The sequence below is a fragment of the Amblyraja radiata genome, chromosome 25 (assembly GCF_010909765.2).
Source record: "Amblyraja radiata isolate CabotCenter1 chromosome 25, sAmbRad1.1.pri, whole genome shotgun sequence".
Taxonomy (NCBI): Eukaryota; Metazoa; Chordata; class Chondrichthyes; order Rajiformes; family Rajidae; genus Amblyraja; species Amblyraja radiata.
In genome coordinates, this window is record NC_045980.1 from 2,568,759 (window position 1) to 2,591,258 (window position 22,500).

Here is a 22,500-nt window from a genome sequence, read left to right on the forward strand (position 1 = left end):
CCTACCCCCTTCCCTCCACCCTCCGTCCCCCTCCCTGCTCCCCACCTCTCCCCCACCCCTCCTCTCACCCCCCCTCTCTCTCTCTCCCCTCCTCCCCTTCATTAGCGTGAGTGCGGGGGGGGGGGGGTAGTTAGTGTGTGACGCTGCATGCCGCCTCCCCCCCACAACCGCACGTTGGGGGAACAGACCCAACGGGTCTGCATTTGGTCTAGTACTATTATATAAATATGATATTAATTTTTGTGAGTCAGCTTTAATATTCATTGCTTCTTCCAATAATTCAGGAGTTATTTTTTGATATCCTTGTATGTATTTTTTCATGAAATCGCAAATCTGAAGATATTTAAAATATTGGTTGTTTTTCAGTTTAAATTTTAATTGTAATTGTTGGAATGGTAGTAGGTTTCCCATTTCGTACATATCCCCGATCCTTCTAATTCCGAGACTTTCCCATTGGTTATATGTTTTATCAATAAGAGATGGTTTAAATAAAGGATTATTCGCTATTGGCATTAACAATGATAAATTTCTTAATTTTAAAGATAATTTTATTTGTTTCCAAATTCTTATTGTACCATATATAACTGGGTTCTTCTTATATATTGTGTTGTTCAGTTTTTTCGGGGAGAAGAGGATCGTTCCTATATTACAAAGACGACAATCCTCTTTCTCCATTTTTACCCATTCTGTCTGTTGGGTAGAACTATCCAGCCAATAAATTATATTCTTAATATGCACTGCCCAGTAATAATACATAAAATTCAGAAGTGAAAGTCCCCCGACCTCTTTTGGTTTACATAAGTATTTTTTTTGTAATTCTATGTGATCTATTGTCCCAAATAAAATTAGTAATATTAGAGTTTAATTTTTTTTTAAAGTATTTTGGTATATATACCGGTATAGACTGAAATAGGTATAGTAATCGTGGTAGGAAGATCATTTTTATTGCATTTATTCTACCTAATAATGATAAAGGAAGTATTTTCCAAAATTTAATCAGCGTATTAAGTTTATTTAATAAAGGTATAAAATTAGCGTTGAATAATGCTTTATATTTTCTAGTAATCTGAATACCCAAGTATTTAAAATTTTCTGTTGCGATTTTAAAGGGGAACTTCAGTAAGTGTGTAGGTTCTTGAGGTTTTAATGTTATGATTTCACTTTTATTCCAGATTATTCTATATCCAGAAAAAGACCCGAATTCCTCTATTAAATTTAATAAATTTGGTATGCTCGTTTGTGACTTTGTAATATATAAAAGTATATCGTCTGCATATAATGAAATGTTATTCTTTGAGTCCCTAGTATTATAGCCCTGAATATTCGGATGAATTCTTATACTTTCAGCCAGAGGTTCTATCATAAGGGCAAATAGCAGGGGTGATAACGCACATCCCTGCCTATTACCCCTTGATAGTTGAAATTTTTGAGATACCATGTTGTTAGGACCTTGATGAAGAGGCGAAGGCTGTCGGGCTGATGAAGGCACCATCAACCAGCAAGACCTCTCAATTCCACCAGCAGAAAACGTTTTCCTGAAGCTGATGAAAGCTCGAAGGCCGTATATTCTGGGCAGAGGTCTTTCTTAGGCCAAGGCCCAGACTGGCCTTCTTGGAAGATGCGCCATTCCCGCATTCCCGCACCCCTACCCCCCAAAACTTGGGGGCAGAAGTAATAACCACAAAACCACTGGTAACCATGGAGGTAGGTGGGTCTGGTTCCTTCCGGAACATGGGGTGTGTTGACCATTTACAAGTTGGTGGGAGATTACACTTGTTTTTGAATGCATGGAGTTCGATAACATCAGATCCATTTATACTGCACAATATTCAGGGGTTCCAAATTGAGTTCCTTCCAAGTTCATTAACACCCACACAGCATGCACCAAACCGGACGTTCGTTCTTTGGATGTGCAGGCAGAAATACAGAAGTTGCAATCAAAAGGGGTAATTGAGAGGTCGGGGCATGACCCTCACAAATTTGTTTCTAATATATTTACAAGGAAAAAGAAAGATGGAGGATGCCGTATCATCCTTGATTTGACTCAGCTTAACGTTTTTGTGCAGTATAAACTTTTTTAAATGGAAACCTTCGTTACTGCCGAACAACTGATTTCCAAAGGATGCTTTATGGCATGCATCGATCTCAAAGATGCATACTATTTGATACCCATTCACAGGGATCACCAGAGGTATTTGAAGCTTAACTGGATGGGGCAACTGTGGCAGTTTAATGCATTGCCTAATGGTTTAACATCAGCCCCCAGTTTATTTACCAAAATATTAAAACCGGCACTAGCGCTTCTCAGAGCTCAAAAATATATTGTCATGGCATATTTGGATGATATCCTAATCATAGGGAAAACTGGAATTAGCTAAATTAGCTGTTTCAGCCACTAAGTTCTTGTTTGAGAGATTGGGGTTTCTCATCCATCCAGATAAGATTTATCTGGAAGTTGATACCATCCACGGTTATTGATTATTTAGGGTTTACTATTAACTCTGTTCACATGTCTGTGACTCTGCCCTGGGGCAAGAGATTAGATTTAATAGAAGCCTGTAACAACCTTGTTGTTGTTGAGTAACCGTCTATTCGACAAGTCGCAAGGGGAATTGGCAAATTAGTGGCTGCATTTCCAGCCGCTCGGTTTGGACCTTTGCATTGTCAAAAGTTACAACGTGCAAAGGAGCAAGTACTCAAAAATCATGCAGGTCATTTTGACAGACCTATGCGATTACCAGCTATTTCTGACTTACAATGGTGGACGACCAACATTCGGCATTGCTCCAATACCATTTTAGTCAGCAGTCGTTCAGTTATATTACAAACTGATGCTAGCGCTCAAGGTTGGGGTGTTACTAATATCATCTCTAGTTGCGGTGGCAGATGGGATGTGCATGAGTCTTCATTGCTTCAGCCACGTGGTATTAATTATTTAGAGATGTTGGGTGCATTCTACCGGCTGAGGGCTTATTGTACAAATATGCATCACTGCATGTTCAACTTCAGGTTGACAACGCCACAGCGGTGGCATATATTAATCACATGGGTGGAATCAAGTCGGCATCCTGTGATAATCTGGCTAACCTTATTTGGCACTGGTGTATTGTAAGAAGCATTTGGATTTCAGCTACCTACCTACGAGGTAGGGTCAATACAGTGGCGGACACCAGATCACAGAGATTTAATGACAACACCGAATGGATGTTGGACCATAAAGTGTTCACCGACATTGTTGCTCGGTATGGAACGCCGGATATCAATTTATTTGCATCCAGGCTTAATCACCAATTACCGAAGCATGTTGCATGGGAGCCAGACCCTGGGGCAGTGGCGATGGATGCATTCTCGCTAGACTGGGGAGGAATATTCTTCTATGAATTTCCCCCCTTTTGCCTCATCAGTCGGGTCTTGCAAAAGATCCAACAAGACTCCGCGTCAGGCATTTTGGTAGTACCTGACTGGCTTACACAGCCATGGTTCCCATTGGTTCTGGGAATTATATCAAAGCCTTGTGTGACCATTCCCAAACGTAGTAATCTGCTGGTTCATCCCGTAACAGGGGAGAGCCACCCATTACATGACCGAATAAATTTATTGATTTGCAGACTCTGAGGAGACCTTTCCTGGGGCTCGGACTGTCGGAGCGAACTTTGGACGTGATCACTGCGGCTTGGAGAGATACCACTAAGAAGCAGTACATCACCTATGTTAGGAAATGGGAAACGTTCTGCTCACATCCTACATCACGTATGACACGGCACGTATGACAGATGTTTTGGAATTTCTGTCCAGTCTGTTTTTTGATGAAAGACTGAGTTACAGTGCCATCAATTGTGCAAGGAGTGCACTATCATCATATTTATTGTTGGGGTCGTGACGCCACGCTGTCGGGTCTCACCCACTGATATCCCGGTTCATGAACACCATGGTATCTTCAACACCAACCCCCCCAGGTCAAGGTACCCGGAGATATGGGATGTAAACATTGTACTGACGCTGCTTTGGCGTTGGGCTCCAGTTACATCCTTGTCACTGGTCAAACTAACTTTTAAAGTAGTTATGCTCATGGCACTGATTTCGGCGCAACGAGTTCAGTCATTGCATAAACTGCGACTGGACTCAATGGTAACATTTACCAACAAAATAACTTTCTTTGTGCATGACATAGTCAAGCAGAGCAGACCAGGGGCACAGGTCTCAATTTGGACTTTATGGCTTACCCCGTGGACCTTCGGTTGTGTGTAGTCACACATTTACTACAATATATCAAGGTCACAAAAAGCCTCAGAGGCACTGAACTAGCAGTGTTTGTTAGTCATAAAAAACCTCTCAAGAGGGTATCAGTGCAGACCATCTCGAGGTGGTTAAGACAGGTTTTGGCTTGTGCAGATGTGGACACTGATATTTTTAATTCTCACTCCACCAGGGCTGCAACAACATCAGTAGCGAGGGTTTTGGACGTTCCACTTGACCACATCCTTGCGGCAGGAGGATGGTCAAATGAGAGAACTTTTCAAACGTTCTATAACAAACCCATGGCCAGTCCGGGGGTGTTTGCTAATTCAATTTTAGATTCTGTCTTATAATTTACTCCGGATGTGAGGGGTTATTATTAATTCATGTTTACCATTTTTGTTTAATAAAGCATCAGCATGCTTTAAATCCATGTCATGTCTGAATGCATTATAATTTCACTCCTCCTTGGTCAACTAACGCAGTGTGTAAAGCATGGACTCGTTTCCACGGCATGAAATCACAGAGCATTGAAATCTTCACGTAGTCACTCACGTTTTTGTATCAAGATGGTGGCGCTGCCTTAGCAGCTGCGGCTCGCCTGCAATCCGTTTGTTTTTTCTTTTTTTGTTTGTTCTTTTGTCCTGTTTTAGTTAATTTTTGGTTTTATTTTATTATGTTGTGTATGGTTGTGGGGGGGGGGGAGAAGAAACGTGTTTTTGGTCTTCCTTCGGGGGATGCGACTTCTCTTGTCGTATCCCCCGTGTCCGTCTCTGTCTGCGCCGAGGCCTAATGGCGGAGCTGGCGGCCTCGGAGCTGGGGCAGCGTTCCAGCGGCAACATTGGAGCTGTGGCATTCCAGCGGCAACATCGGAGCTGTGGCATTCCGGCGGCAGCGGCAGCAGCGACCCGGCATCGGAGCTGTGGCGTTCCGGCGGCAGCGGCGACCCGACAACGGAGGATCGGTGGACGACAGCGTTGGTAGCTCACAGGTCGCCTCGGAGCAGAGGGAGAACAAGGAGGGAAAAGACAAGCACTTTAAGATTTTTGCCTTCCATCACAGTGAGGAGGTGCCTGGTGAACTCACTGTGGTGGATGTTAAATTTGTGTTTATTGTGTGTTTTTTCATTTTTATTATATGTATGACTGCAAGGCAACGAAAGGTCTGAATGACAATAAAGGCTACTTTGACTTTGACTTTGACTTTAAGTAAAATAGTAAGATTAAACAAGAATTAACAGATTGAACTTTGATCTTTATTTTATGAGGAGTTACGTTGAGGGATTACGTGTCCTCCGCTCCCAACCTTCTCTCATAAAGGTCAGCTGGTAGTTCTAATTTCTCGAATCTTACTATATTCAGTTCAACAACTGTTATCTGTGATTTCACACCGCTGCTTTGAAGATTGACGCGCATGCGGGCTGGCGGGCTCTTCACGTAATCCCTCAACGTAACTCCTCATAAAATAAAGATCAAACTTCAAATTGGTAAGTTCTCGTTTAATCTTACCATTTATTTACAGGTTTGGGGTACGGATTACTTTAACAGCTACTTTTAGGCACATAATGGGTGGTGTAAGTGAAAGGTTGTGGGTGACCTGACAGTGATGCTAATGCTGAAAGTGTGACAACTCGATTGAAATGCAATCACCACCAAGCTCTCCGCAAGTGTCGAATCCTGCTCCCACCCCACACTGCTAAGCACCTTCATCTGGGGATTTTATAGGATTACAGTGACTGCAGATAACAGAGGCCAACAATTAAACTACAAACACAATCGGATGTGGATGGAAACTGGAGCACCTCGGAAAAACCCACAGCTGGTCACAGGGAGAACATGCAAACTCCACACAGTTAGCGCCCGAGGTCAGGATCAAACTCAAATCCCTGTCACTGTACGGCAGCAACTCTACCAGTTGTGCCACGTTTTGGATTTTATTTCAGATTTTCAGCGCTTGCATCTAATTTTGATTTTTCACAGACCAATGTTTTTCACCAAGCAGATGAACAGTGGTCGACATTAATACTGAAAGTGTGCAGAACAATGTTGAAAGACTTTGTAGTCCACAGACTTGACATGCAGTCACAGCTCAGAAATGCAGAGCAGCAATCAGTAACAATTACCAAAAATTGAACTACATAAGCAAAGCAGTGGAAAGTGGAATGCAGCAAAAGGTCTAGTCAAATGGTACAATGCTACTGCCAGTTAACAAACTCATTAGGAAGGCTGGCTCCGTTCTGGGGGTGGAGTTGGATTCATGGGAGGTGGCCTTGGAGGGGAGGATGCTCTTCAAACTGCGGAGCATCCTGGTGAATACAGCTCACTCCCTCCATGACACATTGGTCAACCTGAGGAGCACCTTCAGCAACAGACTGGTTCCACCAAGATGCAGCACAGAACGCCACAGGAGATCCTTCTTCCTTGTGGCTATCAAACTGTATAACTCCTCCCCCTTCTGTCGTGGGGTAGACTGAGACTGACTCCCCCCCCTCCACCCCCCCTCCCCAATCTTTGTACATCCGCAATCCTTTCCACACATCACTTTAATTTCCTGTTTCATGTATTTTATGTTTTTATGACTGTTGGCAGATCAGTTTCCCTCCTGGGATAAATAAAGTTATATTGTATCGTATTGTATCTTATCATATCGTATATGATTCCGTTCACAGGAAAACTAACAAAACATCTTGTCATTTGAGACATTACAAAGTGATCTGAATTATGAGTATATACTGGGTACTTGGAAGGTAATTTCCAGCTGTATATATTATGCCAAATTAAACCATCAGAACTGTGACTGGTGCCATGTGTAGGAAGGAAGTGCAGATGTCGGTTTGAAGATAGACACAAAATGCTCGAGTAACGCAATGGGTAAGACAGCATCTCTGGAGAAAAGGAATTGGTGACGTTTCGGGTTAAGACCCCTTTTCCAGTGAGATTCAGGGGAAAGGGAAATGTGAGATATGGATGGTGATGTAGGGAGATGTAGAACAAATAAATGAATGATATGCAAAAAAGTTACAATGATAAAGGAAACAGAGCTGTGAGGTGTGTGTTAGATGAGAACGAGTTAGACCTAAAATGCCACCTATTCCTCTGTAAGCGCCCTTTATGGGCGACTATTTGCATACCTTGGCTATGCAAGCAAAAAATTCCACCATGGCTTGTCACATGTGACAATGAAGTTTTCCATTCAATTCAATTCAATTCTCCAGAGATGCTGGCTGACATTGCAGAGTTTCTCCACCTTTTTGTGTCAATCTATGAAAGATCCCATCTTGAAAACTGATATGCTTTACAGCAAAGGGTAACGCAGCTCGTGTTCCAGAAAGACTGGTCTCCTGGTTCTCAAGTTACAATTACAAAGATGGCCATTGCCGAGAGGTCCAGCTTTTACATTACTGTGTTGAACCACTCATGGCAGATCATCACAATTTACAACTCAACCTTTCCAGCAGCAAGCATTGGAAATTGATATTAAGTATGTTAAATCCTTTAATCTTGATTAATACTATCGTTCACTTCAAAATTCCACATACGTTAATCCATCCTTGTTGAACCTCCATTTATAAAGTGCTAATGAATTGCTGGTTTATTCAATCTTGCTTAAGTAATTATACCTGTGTGAGAAAGAACTGCAGATGCTGGTTTAAATCGAAGGTAGACACAAAATGCTGGAGTAACTCAGCAGGACAGGCAGCATCTCTGGAGAGAAGGAATGGGGGACGTTTCAGGTCGAGACCCTTCTTCAGACTGATGTCAGGGAGTGGGCGGGCCAGAGATAGAATGTAGTAAGGAGACAGTAAGACATGTGGGAGAACTGGGAAGGGGAGGGGATGGAGAGAGAGGGAAAACAAGGGCTATTTGAAGTTAGTGATGTCAATGTTCATACCGCTGGGGTGTAAGCTACCCAAGCGAAATGTGAGGTGCTGTTCCTTCAATTTGCACTGGGCCTCACTCTGACAATGGAGGAGGCCCAGGACAGAGAGGTCAGATTGGGAATGGGAGGGGGAGTTAAAGTGCTGAGCAACCGGGCGATCAGGTTGGTTAAGGCGGACTGAGCGGAGGTGTTCAGCGAAACAATCACCGAGCTTGCGCTTGGTCTCATTAATGTTGAGGAGTTGACACCTGGAACAGCAGATACAGTAGATGAGGTTGGAGGAGGTGCAAGTGAAACTCTGCCTCACCTGGAAAGACTGTTTGGGTCCTTGGATGGAGTCGAGGGGGGAGGTAAAGGGACAGGTGTTGCATCTCCTGCTGTTGCAGCTCCCCTTGGATTACAACCTTGTCGTGGTAGGGGAGCTTGTGTGTCTCAGTGACCCCTAGAGCTATGCCAGCGGGAGATTCGTCTCCTGTTAGGGTCTCCCATGCTGGACAGGTCGAAGGGTAGGGGCGAGACAAAGAGCTATCCACTGGTCCTCCAGGTTGGAACTTGAGCACAGGGCTAACAACCGTGTCTCGTAAAACAAATATGTTACGGAAAAAGCAACTAAAGGAATCAACAAGGAGCGGAGGACCTTCATTGCTGCCTTACATGCTAGGAGGCATAATAGGCAGTAAGTGTTGTTGCAGGGGAAAGTACCTGGGAGGGGGTGGTTTGGGTGGGAAGGGACGAGTTGACCAGGGAGTTGCGGAAGGAACGGTCTCTGCAGAAATAAAAAAGCAGATGTCCTCGTTCGATTCTGACCCCCCCCCCCCCCCCCCCCCCCCCCCACCCACCAAAACCCCTGTCCCACATTGACACAAATTAACTCAAACCTGCCACCATGCTGAGCTTAATCTGCAGAGAGAGAAGCAGTGTTAAAATTCCAGGTCAATAACATTTTAACAAAAAAGGCTTCGATGAAGCAACACGTCATAAATTAGCTTCTCTGTCAAGTGCATGACCTACTGAAAACTTCAAGCATTTTATCTGTTTATCCAAGGCTTCTAGCATGTGCAATACTTTAGTTTCTTGATCATCTGAGCCTTGGAGTTCAATTGCTCAGTGAAGCACTCCAGTGCATTAGTGTCATCACACACTCTTACCTGGTGTGCGACAGGTCCTTACTGATAGTTTTCAGGTCTTTGTCTTTGTATTTCAGGTGCATTCTATTTGCAGTAGGGACCTGCAGAAATAGAACAAGAATATGTAAATCTGCCCAAAACTCAGAAACATTAAGAATGATCGTTAGTTTATTTTAGACAAAATTTGAAAACAAATATCTACAAATAAATGTTACAACTCTCTGCACCTCGCAGGCACCAGTCACTCAGAATGACATTCATGTTTGCCTAAATTACATTAATTATACTAAATAAGGTGCAATAATGATAACATAGAAATATGGAAACATAGTAAAGTAGGTGCAGGTGTAGGCTATTCAGCCCTTCGAGCCAACACCGCCATTCAATATGAGCGTTGCTGATCATCCAGAATCAGTACCCTGGTGCTGCTTTCTCCGTATATCCCTTGATTCCGTTATCCCTAAGAGCTAAATCTAACTCTCTCTTGAAAACATCCAGTGAATTGGCCTCCACTGCCTTCTGTGGCAGAGAATTCCACAACTGAGGAATGAACCTTGTGAGTGGAAGATCCATATGAGGGTTATCTTGAATGGAACTGTTTTGTTAATATTTACAGTAGCAGTGATTTACAGAGCCAGAAAATTAAATTTTACTTCGGAGTCACATGAGTGACTACGTGAAGAACCCGTCCAGCACGCATGTGCGACATGAGCGTTCACGCAGATGCAACAGCGACGAACGGGAGTACGGGTGCTCCCGCTACAAGCTTGAAGGAATGGACCGTTAGGTAAGTACTTACCCACAGGTTCAAACTCACAACTTTGCTCCTCTTTGTGCACCAGGGGAAACTGGAGCAAAGCAGCACAGAGGGAAGCGGCCCCCGTTCGACTCCAGGGAAGGAGCGTTCCGTCAGTGGAGGGGGCAAGAGGCGGCACCGGGACCGCACACGCTGCGGCCCACAGTCAGAGTACTGAGCCGATGCCCAGTCCACTAAGAGCTGTCTGACCAACAGCAGCGGACTGGAGGGAAATTCAAAAACCGGCCGGTAATCCCTGCATTCTCCTGACAAGGAGACTCCCCGCCCGAGAACCGCAGATGCCGCCCGAAAACGGCAGGCAGCCTCTAGAACAAAGTCAGCAACCAAACCTCGGGCTGGAGACAGACACGGAAGATGGAACCGGCACTTCAAACTACCGCCCGAGAGCGAGTAAGTGTCTGTTTTCCAAACCTAGAGAAAGGTCATGGAGTAAAACTCCAGCAAGACTTGCCTCGGGAGCTGGGGCAAGCTCGCCAAGGGAGCATAACACTCCCGCTCCAGTACACTAACAGCACTGGCCATCTCCCTCATCAGAGGAGATCGATGGTGACCAGGGCTGGGCTGGTCAAGAAGAGGGGTCACTGATAACATCGGGAGTGTGCTTGAGGTACATGATCAGGAAGAGCTGCTGGGTGTGAGATACCGCTACGTGGCTACACCATGAGCGAGATGGCCTTTTCAGTATAAACTGACGGCCAGCTTACTACCTGTCTTTCCTAAAAACCTCTCCAAGACAGGTAGTCATGAGGCGTTGGATTTTATCACGCCTCCCCAAAATTGCATTTACTCAAAGTGCCCACCATTATTGGGGGTACATTGAGCAGGGCTTTTAAATACCCAAATATCTTAAATTGCATTTGATACCCCTGACGTCGGCTATCATTTTTGCATGCTCATTCCAGAGGGGCAGGGTAGTATGGCAAAACACCTGACCCTACTGTTCAACACAGTATGCGACCGCAACCTCTGGAAGGAAGTCATAAAACCTGCCCTCAACCTAAAAAATTCACAGGACTGTGAGAACGCCGACCTCACAACCACAGATCCTGCTAACTGGTAAATTTACCAAATCAAGTCTAAAAATTGGACGAAGTATCCAAGATATTCGGCATCATGAGGGCAGGGCCTGGAATGAGCAAACCACACAAAACCAGACAGCAGTACCTCCACGCGTCCACCAGTAGGCGTCTACTTAATGGTACTGGTGAAAGCTCGGGGCCCGCATGCCAGCCCCCGTAAGCCTTTTCAGGCCAGGGTCCAGAGCGGGCCCCATGGAAAATGCGCCACCCCCCAACAACACCATCCTGACAGACAAGGAACCAGAAACCGAAGAAATGAACACACCACTAGACAACAGTGAAGACAGATAAGTATGGTTCCTACCATCACATAAAAGGTGAAGGGTTTGATCTAACAGGGCAGGGGGGGAATCACACCTGGGTTTGGAAGCATGAAGAACTATCACACTTGGTAGTTATATACCAAAAGTATTCAAGGATAAAAATTGAATTAAGAAACTTGCCACCAGTTCAGCATGCACCTCAAAGGGGTTTACCCTCCCACGAAAAAAGAACATGAGGGACTAGCTAACTGGAGAAGATATACAAGGGGTCATAAAGAAGCCTAAATATGAACCTTTGGTACCAAAAAACCCAAAGATGGTGAATGACGCACCATCATTGACTTAACCACTTGAGTATTTTCACCAGGTATACACACTTTATGGAAACTTGTAACTGCTAACCATGGATTTCCTAGGATACTTTATGGTAGACATCGACTTAAAAGATGCATACTATTCAATACCCATTCATAAAGATTTTCGGAGATACCACAATTTACCTGGATGGGGTAACTATGGCAGTATAAATTATTAACAATGGCTAAATATGAGCCAAAACTGTTTCCAGATATTCAAACCAGCCCTGATACTATTAAGGAACATATCGTCATGGCATGTCTCTATGACATTAACGACAGACAAAACCATGGAAATAGCAAAATCAGCAGCATTAGCTACTAATACTTATTTAGCCTGGGCTCTGTCATACAATCCAGATAAATCTACGTTGACACCATCCACAACTATGGACTATCAGGTATTCAATTAACTCTATCCACTCATCTATAACATTGCCAAAAGGAGAGTCAGTGTATGGCACAACCTGTAACAATTAATGGTAACAATCAACCAACCATTCAACAAAGTGGCTAGAGTAATTGGGAATTAGTAGCAGCATTACCAGCTACTTAACTTGAACCTTTCCATTAGAGCTAAGGTGCTAGTGTTTAAACAAAATAACCCATACCCAGAACATGGTGGCAAATGGACTAATCTGGAGTCGTCATCACTACAGACACTGGGCATAAAACCTAGTTGGAAGTATTGAGCACGTTCTATGGGTAAAAGCATATTGTTCAGTAGTGAACCATTTTGCATGTTCGTTTATAAATTAACAACATCACAGTGGTGACATATACCAAACCACTTGGGCGGAATAAAATCGATATCATGTGACAATTTATTTAACAATTGGTAACCGTATGTCGTCAAACATATTTGACCATCAGCAACTTACCTACCAGGTGAGCTAAATACTGTAAACAGACATATTAAACCAAAGTATTTGCTGAAATTACAAAGCAATATGGAACACCAGATATCGATTTCCCTGTATTTCAATTGAATCACCACGTACCGATGTATGTCACATGAAACCTAACTTTGAGGCAGCAGCAATGGATACATTCCCGCTGAACTGGGGGGGGGGGGGGGGGGGGATCTAATCTCTATGTTCTCCCCTTTTCTACCTCATCAGTCAGGTACTACAGCCTCAGCAGTTGGGTACTACGCAAAATACAGACGGACTCTGCTTCAGGTATTTTGATAGTACCCGATTAAACCCACAGTCATGGTTCCCAGTGGTCCTTGACATGGTCATCAAAACCCTAATGATTTTTTCCAGTAGCCCAGACTTATCAACTCACCCAGTATCAGGCATAAGCCACCCATGCCACGCTAAATTAAACTACTGGGTTGCAGATTTGAAAAGACCACCGCTGGGCCTGGGTTGCAGAATTGGGAAGACCACTGCTGGGCCTGGATTGTCAGACAGCACTATCGACACGATGACAGCATCCCATCGCATATCCACAAGGGAACATACTTGGCGAACATCAAGAAGTGGGAAGATACTGTTCAAATACAGGAACTACATATTCAACTACAACAAAACCTGTACTGGAGTTCCTGGCAGGTCTTCACCACAATGAAGGACTCAGCTACAGCGCCATTAATACAGCCAGAAGTGCTCTGTCAGCCTACTTAACTCAGGCACCAGGACAACAGGCCATAGGGTACCACCCACTGGTGATCAAATTCAGGAGAGGCATATTCAACTCTAATCCCCCAGACCTAGGTACACCCAAATCTGGGATGTCAGTGTGGTCCTGACGTACCTTAGAGGATGGTCACCAGCCAGGTCCCTCACCCTGGAACAGCCTACCCTGAAGACGGTCGTGCTGATGGCCTTGTCTCAGCACAAAGTCCAGTTCATCCATCTACTACGATTGGACAATATGGTTATAACACCAGACCGTGTCACATTTACCATTCAGGAGCTGGTCAAACAGAGTAGATCAGGAACATCAGGTCCAGTCATGGAATTCCGGGCTTACCCACCTGAACCACGGTTATGTGTCATGACCCACTTATTGAATTACATTGACACAACAAGAAATCCCCGAGGGAGAGAAAAAGCCTCATGGGTCAGCCACAAGAAACCTCATGGTCGGGTGACGAGCCAAACTATCCCAAGTGGCTCAAGCAGGTACTAGGAGTTGCTGGAGTAAATACTAACGTGTATAAATCTTAATCCACCAGGGCAGCATCCACATCGGTGACTAAGAGGATGGACGTGCCTATGGATACAGCGGGGTGGTCTAGGGAATATACATTCCAAACTTTTATAACAAGCCGCTGGCAGAACCTGTATCGTTTGCAGAAAAGTATTAGAATCTGCAAATATATAATTTAAGCCCGGGGGAGCATTTTGGTCTTGTTATTGTTAATAACACCGTTATTGTTTTACAAACAGATTCATGGTTGATTACGATAGCATACTTCCTCCCTCGAATTACTTCGGCAGCGAGTGAAGTATGAACTGTTACACGGTTTGAAATCACAGAGCTTTAAAATCTTCACGTAGTCACTCACGTGACTCCGAAGTAAAATAGTAAGATTAAACGAGAACTTACCAGTTTGAAGTTTGATCTGTATTTTATGAGTAGTTACGATGAGGGATTACGTGCCCTCCGCTCCCACCCTCAATTATAGAGATCAACTGGTATTTAAGTTCTCCTTTTCTTTACTATGTTTATTTCAATTATTGTGTCTTCTGTGATTCCACACCGCTGCTTTGAAGTATGTCGCGCATGTGTGCTGGACGGGTTCTTCACGTAATCCCTCATCGTAACTCCTCATAAAATACAGATCAAACTTCGAACTGGTAAGTTCTCGTTTAATCTTACTATTAAACACCACAACCTCCAAATAGGCTGTGAACTATATAGACTATTATTGTTATTACTGCATTATTATTGTTGGTTTGTTTTGAATGTGTACCTATGTGTGCGTGTGTACATAGATATATATATATAAATATGTGTGCGTGTGTGTATTTGTGAGTATGTATATACACACACTGAACTTTATTTCACCAGGTTAATTCCCAGGATGGCTGGACTGTCATATGTTGAAAGAATGGAGTGACTGGGCTTGTATACACTGGAATTTAAAAGGATGAGAGGGAATCTTATTGAAACATATAAAATTATTAAGGGATTGGACAGGGTAGATAGAGGAAACATGTTACCGATGTTGGGGGAGTCCAGAACCAGGGGCCACAGTTTAGTCCAGGACCAGGGGCCACAGTTTAAGAATAAAGGGTAGGCCATTTAGAACGGAAATGAGGCTGAACTTTTTCACCCAGAGAGTTGTGAATCTGAGGAATTTCCTGCCTCAGAAGGCAGTGGACGCCAATTCTATGGATGCTTTCAAGAGAGAGTTAAGGGCCTGTCCCATTTATGCAACTTTTTAGGCGAGTGCAGGAGACTCTGCGCTCGCTTCATGATCGCCACATGGTCGCCACATGTTCGCTGGTGGTCTCTGGTGAGTCTCCTTCATGGTCGTGAGGAGTTCCCGCATTCTGGGAACTAGTCGCGGCCTCAGTATGGTTGATGCAAATTTTTCAGCATGTTAAAAAAAGTTCTGCGACCAATAATTGGTCGCCATGGAGAAAATCGATAATCCTGTAGTCGTAGGTACAGTTGTAGTGGGGTCACCATGTAGTTATGGGTAGTCGAGGTAGTTGTAGGTAGTTTTAGTTAATTGCCTTTGCTGACTGGTCATTTTCATTGACTCATTGGGGGAAAAAAACGTAAGCACGAGTTTTTAGAACCAAGGATAACCGACCGGTAATGTTAAATGTCCGCCGACCTTCACAGCTGTGTATCTCTGGCTTATTAAAAGTTGTCTGGCTTCTTAAAAGTGTCTCCACTCCTACTCCCCCCCTTCTCCCCTCCCCCCTTCTCCCCTTCTCCCCTTCTCCCCTACCCCCCTCTCCTCCTCCCCCCCCTCTTTTAAAGGGCTTACCGTACACTGTACTAGCCATCTTAACCTTCCTGTTCATCGTGGTGTGTGTCTGTATCACCTTGGCTTTGCACCGTGTGAATTTCAGACAGTGATCCCCCACTTTCCCTGGCCCCCGCCTTTGCGATGTGTTTGTGTGTGTCGGTTCCACTCTGACACTCGCCATTCCAGTTCCCGGTTTTTCAGCGAATGCCGGCAACTTGACAGTCCACAGAAAAATTCGGCGAGTGGGAATGACTCTTAAAGATAGCGGAGTCAAGGGATATGGGGAGAAGGCAGGAACGGGGTACTGATTGTGGTTGATCAGCCATGATGACAGTGGATGGCGGTGCTGACTCAAAGGGCCAAGTGGCCGACTCCTGCACCTATTGTCTATTGTCTACTGTCTATTGTATTTCTCAAATATCATATTGTTTACATTGTACTATGTTTACATATTCTGTTGTGCTGGTTTAGAACGTTCACATTGCGGTAGATTTGTGCCCTCAAATGCCCAGAAAAATACTGCGGGATATAATGGGCCCAAAATTAGCTACTCGCAACATTAAACTTTGTATAAAGGGATCTTAAGAAGCCCTTTTTAATGTAAAAATAAACAGCCTACCTCCTGTTGTCCCCTGTATGAGATCCGGCCGATTGCCGGCCATTGGGGGTTTAGAGGTTAATTTTTAAACTACTATAGCAATTAGATAAAGCTCTTAAAACGAATAATAGCTCAAGCGACGGAATCTGCCAGCGAATTTTCGTTAATAATTAACTAGGCTGAACATCCTCGATTTGAACAGCCTAGAGAAAATCGCGTTTTAAACCCGCCCCCCTCTAAACGGCGCCAAAATCGCGCACACGGGCTGGGACAGATTTTCAGCGAAGGGGCAAATAATTTTACTGTTCTATCTGGGACATGTGACAATAAAACAATATCAGTGGATACCTCATGCCTTAAAGTAATATGTATTTGTTTAACCATTTGTCACAAAGTACGAGTGTAACAATGATAATGTAGCTATAGAATGAGACAGCAGCACAACAGACCCATCTGGTCAAAGCCATCCATTATGTCCATCTACACTTAGGTATGTTGCAAAGCGTACCTGAAGCGTCGCTGAAAATCTGTCCCAGCCCGTGTGCGCGATTTTGGCACCGTTTAGAGGGGGGCGGGTTTAAAACGCGATTTTCTCTAGGCTGTTCAAATCGAGGATGTTCAGCCTAGTTAATTATTAACGAAAATTCGCTGGCAGATTCCGTCGCTTGAGCTATTATTCGTTTTAAGAGCTTTATCTAATTGCTATAGTAGTTTAAAAATTAACCTCTAAACCCCCAACGGCCGGCAATTGGCCGGATCTCATACAGGGGACAACAGGAGGTAGGCTGTTTATTTTTACATTAAAAAGGGCTTCTTAAGATCCCTTTATACAAAGTTTAATGTTGCGAGTAGCTAATTTTGGGCCCATTATATCCCGCAGTATTTTTCTGGGCATTTGAGGGCACAAATCTACCGCAATGTGAACGTTCTAAACCAGCGCTTTCACAGGATCCCACTAGAAAGCTGATTTAAATGGACTTTAATTTAGAGCAATTGAACACTAAATTCCTTCAATTTGGCCAATAAATTAATGTAAATGAGATTTTAAAATCATGTTTTATTGTGAATTATTTGTGAATATTATTTGGACACTTAGGCTATATAAAAATGTTAATCATTTATTAAGAAATGGATAGATGTTTAGATCTAGTAATTGAAGTTTGAAATTAGCTACAATTGGGTAACTAACTAATTATATGCTTTAATTTCAGGTCATCCAAGTAAGATTATTTTATATTTGTTTCAGAATGGTTCAATCTATGATAACTGAAAATTTCATTCAGTTCTCTTATTTTTTAAGAAATTTATGGGCTTTTGACTGTCCACGATCACAGCTTTTTTGTTATGTCCATAGAAAATCAATAGGGAACAAGATGCTAATTTCCGAGTATGAAAATGGCCATAACTTTTTAAATACTTGAGATATGAAAGTGAATTAGGTGTCAAATTAAACTTATTTTTATGCTTTATCTGATGGAATAAATTGCAGTCTTGATATTTTAAATCTCAAAATGTAGTAACATTGCTACTACACTAGTTCCATTAGCCTGCATGAGGCCTGTATCTCTATAAGCTTTTCCTATCAACGGAACTGTCCATATATCTTTTAAACGTTGCTACAATATCTGGCAGCTCGTTCTACGTAACAACCGCACTATTTGAAAATGTTGCCCTTAAAACCCATGGAAATAGATTGCCCAGAATTAAGGTCTGAAAACTCCCGAGGCCCTGCAATAAAATAGCAGCTCTGCATCATACACTGCTTTCAAATTTTCACAGTCTCAATTTCCCCAGAGCATTAAAGCCTCCACTATTTCAAATGGCTGTCCGGGAGCAGAAACAAATTTTGATATGGATTAAGCTGGTCAGTTTTGTTTAGTTTAGTTTAGCGATACAACGCGGAAACAGGCCCTTTGGAACCTTTCAGGTCTGCACCGACCAGCGATCCCCGCATATTAACACTATCCTACACACACAAGGGACAATTTACACTTATACCAAGCCAGTTAACCTACAAAGCTGTATGTCATTAGAGTGTGGGAGGAAACTGGAGCACCCGGAGGAAACCCACGCGGTTACGGGGAGAACATACAAACTCCGTACAGACAAGCGCCCGTAGTCATGACGGAACCGGGGTCTATGGAGCTGTAAGGCAGCAACTCTACTGCTGTGCCACCGTGCCACCCATAAATTTCACATTTCCAGTTTGTTTTCTTGTTTTATCCTCAAGGTCACCTTGTTCTCCTTTGGCACATTCGGTGAGCGCGAGTCCTTTGCTTCATCCGGGCGATCCTCACTGGCAGCGGTGGCCTCATCAATCACAGCCTGGGCAAAGTAGATAAACTGGAGTAAAACCTCTCAAGTACTGCAGTGAGATAATCATCACCTCAGTTCAAACAGTAACTCCGAGCTGTGCTTGCAGCGATTAGTGAGCATTGATTTCCCCCGAGCTCCATAAACCAAATAATCAGGTAAAGAAATTCTTTATCAATGTGCTTTTTATCTCCCAAAATGCCACCCTTCACTCATCACACACCACATACGCCAACACAGGGGACAACGGGCTCCTCTCTCCACAGCTGCATAAATCTAGTTCAGATTTTGTCCAGATAACATATTTATTCTGCGTGGTATAAACAAAATACACAAGGACATACTATTTGGGGACATCACACACGCTGGCCATTGGAACATTCGAGTGGTGTGGTACACATGTTGTCTGGCACTGGACTGCACAGTGTTGCCGAGCACTGGCTTCAAGGTCTTGCCATTTCATGTCCCCCTTGTGTCATGTCTGTCATGTGCATGTTTCTGTGCAGGTCTCTGCGCATAACTGTGCATAAGTAAGTATGTGTGTATGTCTGTGTGCATTGTAAGTCTGTGTATGCGTAAGTCTCTATGGGCTTACGTCTGTGTGTGTGTAAGTCTGTATGCATGGTGATTCTGGGTCTGCATTGTCGTTTTGTCCGTCCATGTGTATCTTCATTAGGTCCATTGTGTAAGTGCTGTCATTGTGTTGGTGTGTGATATTGTGTGTATGTTTATTGTTGCCTGTGAGTTTTCACTGTCTGTGTGTTTATATGTTTGCTGGTTGGCACGTCTGTGTGTTGTCATTGTGTGCGTGTGTGTGCACGTTAGTGTGCGTGTGTGTGCACGTTTGCGTATGTGTGTGTGCACGTTTGTGTGTGCGCGTCTGCGCTTTTGGTTTCTATACATTTTGGTTTCACCATGTAGAAATTACAGCAGTGTTTATACATAGTCCCCCCCATTTCAGGGCACCATAATGTTTGGTACACAGCAATGTCATGTAAATAAAAGTAGTCATGTTTAGTATTTTCTTGCATATCCTTTGCATGCAATGACTGCTCGAAGTCTGCGATTGGAGCCATGGAGTGGTACAGTGTGGAAACAGGCTCTTCGGCCCAACTTGTCCACACCGGCTAACATGTCCCATCTACACTATTCCCACCTGCTTGCATTTGGCCCATATCCCTCTAAACCTGTCCTATCCATGTAGCTGTCTAAATGTTTCTTAAACATTGCAATAGTACCTGCCAAAATACAACACACTAAACCTCACACTAAACTCTAACTCAGCCCACTTGCTCAGTGTTTCAAGATCCTGCTGCAATATTTGACAACCATCATCACTATTTACAATACCGCCCACTTTAGTGTCATCTGCAAACTTACTAATCATGTTGTGTATGTTCTCATCCAAATCATTGATATTCTGTAGATGACAAACAGTAACAAGCCCAGCACCGAACCCTGGGGCACATCACTAGTCACAAGTGTGTGAGAGAGAGTTGTGAAGAAGTCCGTAAATAAAGAGGGGAGGAGCAGGAACAATATTAGTGCAGAGGTGAATATTCAGTCACAGCATTTTCAGTTTTTATTTCAGGTTTGCAGCACACTCGGGCTTTTGAAACACTCGGGGTCACAGGGAGAATGTGCAGACTCCACTCACAGACAGCAGCTGAGGTCAGGAGGGAAGTGAGAATTCAGGGGAGAGCACCAGGAGATAGGGAATTCACCAGTGAATGGGGATGTTGGATTTTAGTGAGAAAAATGCATAAAGCTTTAACCCTACTTGCCATGATAGACTGATCCAGATTCAGATGTATGGGATTCATGATGACATGGGCGTATGGATTCAGAACTGGCTTATTCATAGGACAGCATGGACAAGGGTGGGGAAGGGCCTGTTTCCATGCTTCGTGACTTTGTAGTGGAAGGTATTCATGTATGCAGGAGGCCTGTCTACATTTATAGATCATTTGCTAGGTACATAACTATATATCTGATGCAGAGCAGAGGTTCCAGCACAGATGGCTGCGGAACTCCAGTGGAGCTCCAGTGCTGCTCTGCATCATATATATAATTATGTACCTAGCAAATGATCTATAAATGTAGATGGGTTGGTTATTGCTGGTAACATCACAAATGGAGGAGTTACTAGGGGTAGCTCATGAGTTAGTTGAACAGGGCTTGTTTTCTCTGGAACGTTGGTTGAAATGATAGAAATAGGGGAGGGCACCAGTAAATGGGGAATTAGGGGAGGGCACCAGTAAATGGGGAATTAGGGGAGGGCACCAGTAAATGGTGAAATAGGGGAGGGCACAAGTAAATGGGGAATTAGGGGAGGGCACCAGTAAATGGTGAAATAGGGGAGGGCACCAGTAAATGGGGAATTAGGGGAGGGCACAAGTAAATGGGGAATTAGGGGAGGGCACCAGTAAATGGGGAATTTACTGGAGAGTTGTGTGGGTGAGAGTGATGGTGTGTAGGCAGAATTGGAGTGCCAGATAGCAATGAATTATCCAGTGAACGAGAAGATGGGGAATTAGGGGTGAAGTGTCACAGAGAGAGAGAAACGGAGAGAGACAGAGAGTGAGAGACAGTGACAGAGAGACAGAGAGTGACAGAGAGAGACAGAGAGAGAGAGACAGAGAGAGAGGCAGAGAGAGAGCGAGAGAGAAAGAGAGAGAGACAGAAACATAGAAAATAGGTGCCATTCGGCCCTTCGAGCTAGCACCGCCATTCAATATAATCATGGCTGATCGTCCAAAATCAGTACCCCTTTCCGGCTTTTCCCCCATATCCCTTGATTCATGGACATCACCAGTTGCTGGGTGTCTTCTCTGGTGATGCTCTGCCAGGCCTGTATTGCAGACATCTTTAGCTTATGCTTGTTTTGCGGGCTAGTCCCCTTCAGTTTTCTCTTTAGCATATAAAAGGCATACTCAATTGGATTCATATCAGATCTTGGCCACTCAAGAATTGATCATTTTTTAGCTTTGAAAAACTCCTTTGTTCCTTTAGCAGTATGTTTGGGATCATTGTCATGCTGTAGAATGAACCACTGGCGTTTTGAGGCATTTGTTTGAATTTGAGCAGATAAGATGTGTCTATACACTTCATAATGCTACTACCATCAGCAGTTGAACCATCAATGAAGATAAGTGAGCCAGTACCTTCAGCAGCCATACATGCCCAGGTCATAACACCCACACCACCATGTTTCACAGATGAGGTGGTACCCTTTGGATCTTGGGCAGTTCCTTCTCTCCTTCAGACTGTTCTTGCCATCACTCAGATATAAGTTAATCTTCATCTCATCTGTCCACAAGACCTTTTTCCAGAACTGTGGTTGCTCTTTTAAGTACCGTATTTCCCGGCAATGACGTCACACCTGCTTCGAAGATGCACCCCCAATTTAAGTTGCTAAATTTTGAAAAAGGATGGCGGGACAGAATCAAGGGTTTGGTTTAGCCCAGTGGTCGGCAACATCATCATCTGCGTGCCCCGCGAATGGCTGCAGTTCCCAGGTCGGCTCGCTTGCCCCAGGTCTGGCTGTTGCGCCCATGTTCCAGCGTGTGGTCCCGGCGGCCGCTCGTAGCTACTTCCCTCCCCGACCACAAAGCGGTGGCTCCGCGCACCGGAGCGCTGTAGCAGCAGCAAGTGAGTGATTTGGCTGATGTCTCTAACAATTTTATCCTTGTTTTTCAGTCTCATAATAGCATCTTTGACTTTCATTGGCACAACTATGGTCCTCATGTTGATAAACAGCAATAAAAGTTTCCAAAGGTGATGGAAAGACTAGGTGCTGAGAGCTCTCATGCCTGCATTAAGGAGCCAATTAAATACACCTGAGCAATTACAAACACCTGTGAAGCCATGTGTCCCAAACATTATGGTGCCCTGA

The 22,500-nt window shown here is 43.9% G+C and overlaps 1 protein-coding gene across 2 annotated transcripts in view; it reads right to left on the reverse strand.

Annotated features, from left to right (window-relative positions):
* Positions 1 to 22,500, reverse strand: part of ccdc60 (coiled-coil domain containing 60) — a 129,368-nt gene that overhangs the window by 102,208 nt on the left and 4,660 nt on the right. For both annotated transcript variants that reach the window (XM_033043098.1, XM_033043096.1), the window contains exons 2-3: positions 18,528 to 18,617; positions 9,264 to 9,343 (exon numbers count right to left, since the gene is read on the reverse strand). In XM_033043098.1, the coding sequence (XP_032898989.1) occupies positions 9,264 to 9,343; positions 18,528 to 18,617 (170 nt within the window). The remainder of the gene's footprint in view (positions 1 to 9,263; positions 9,344 to 18,527; positions 18,618 to 22,500) is intronic.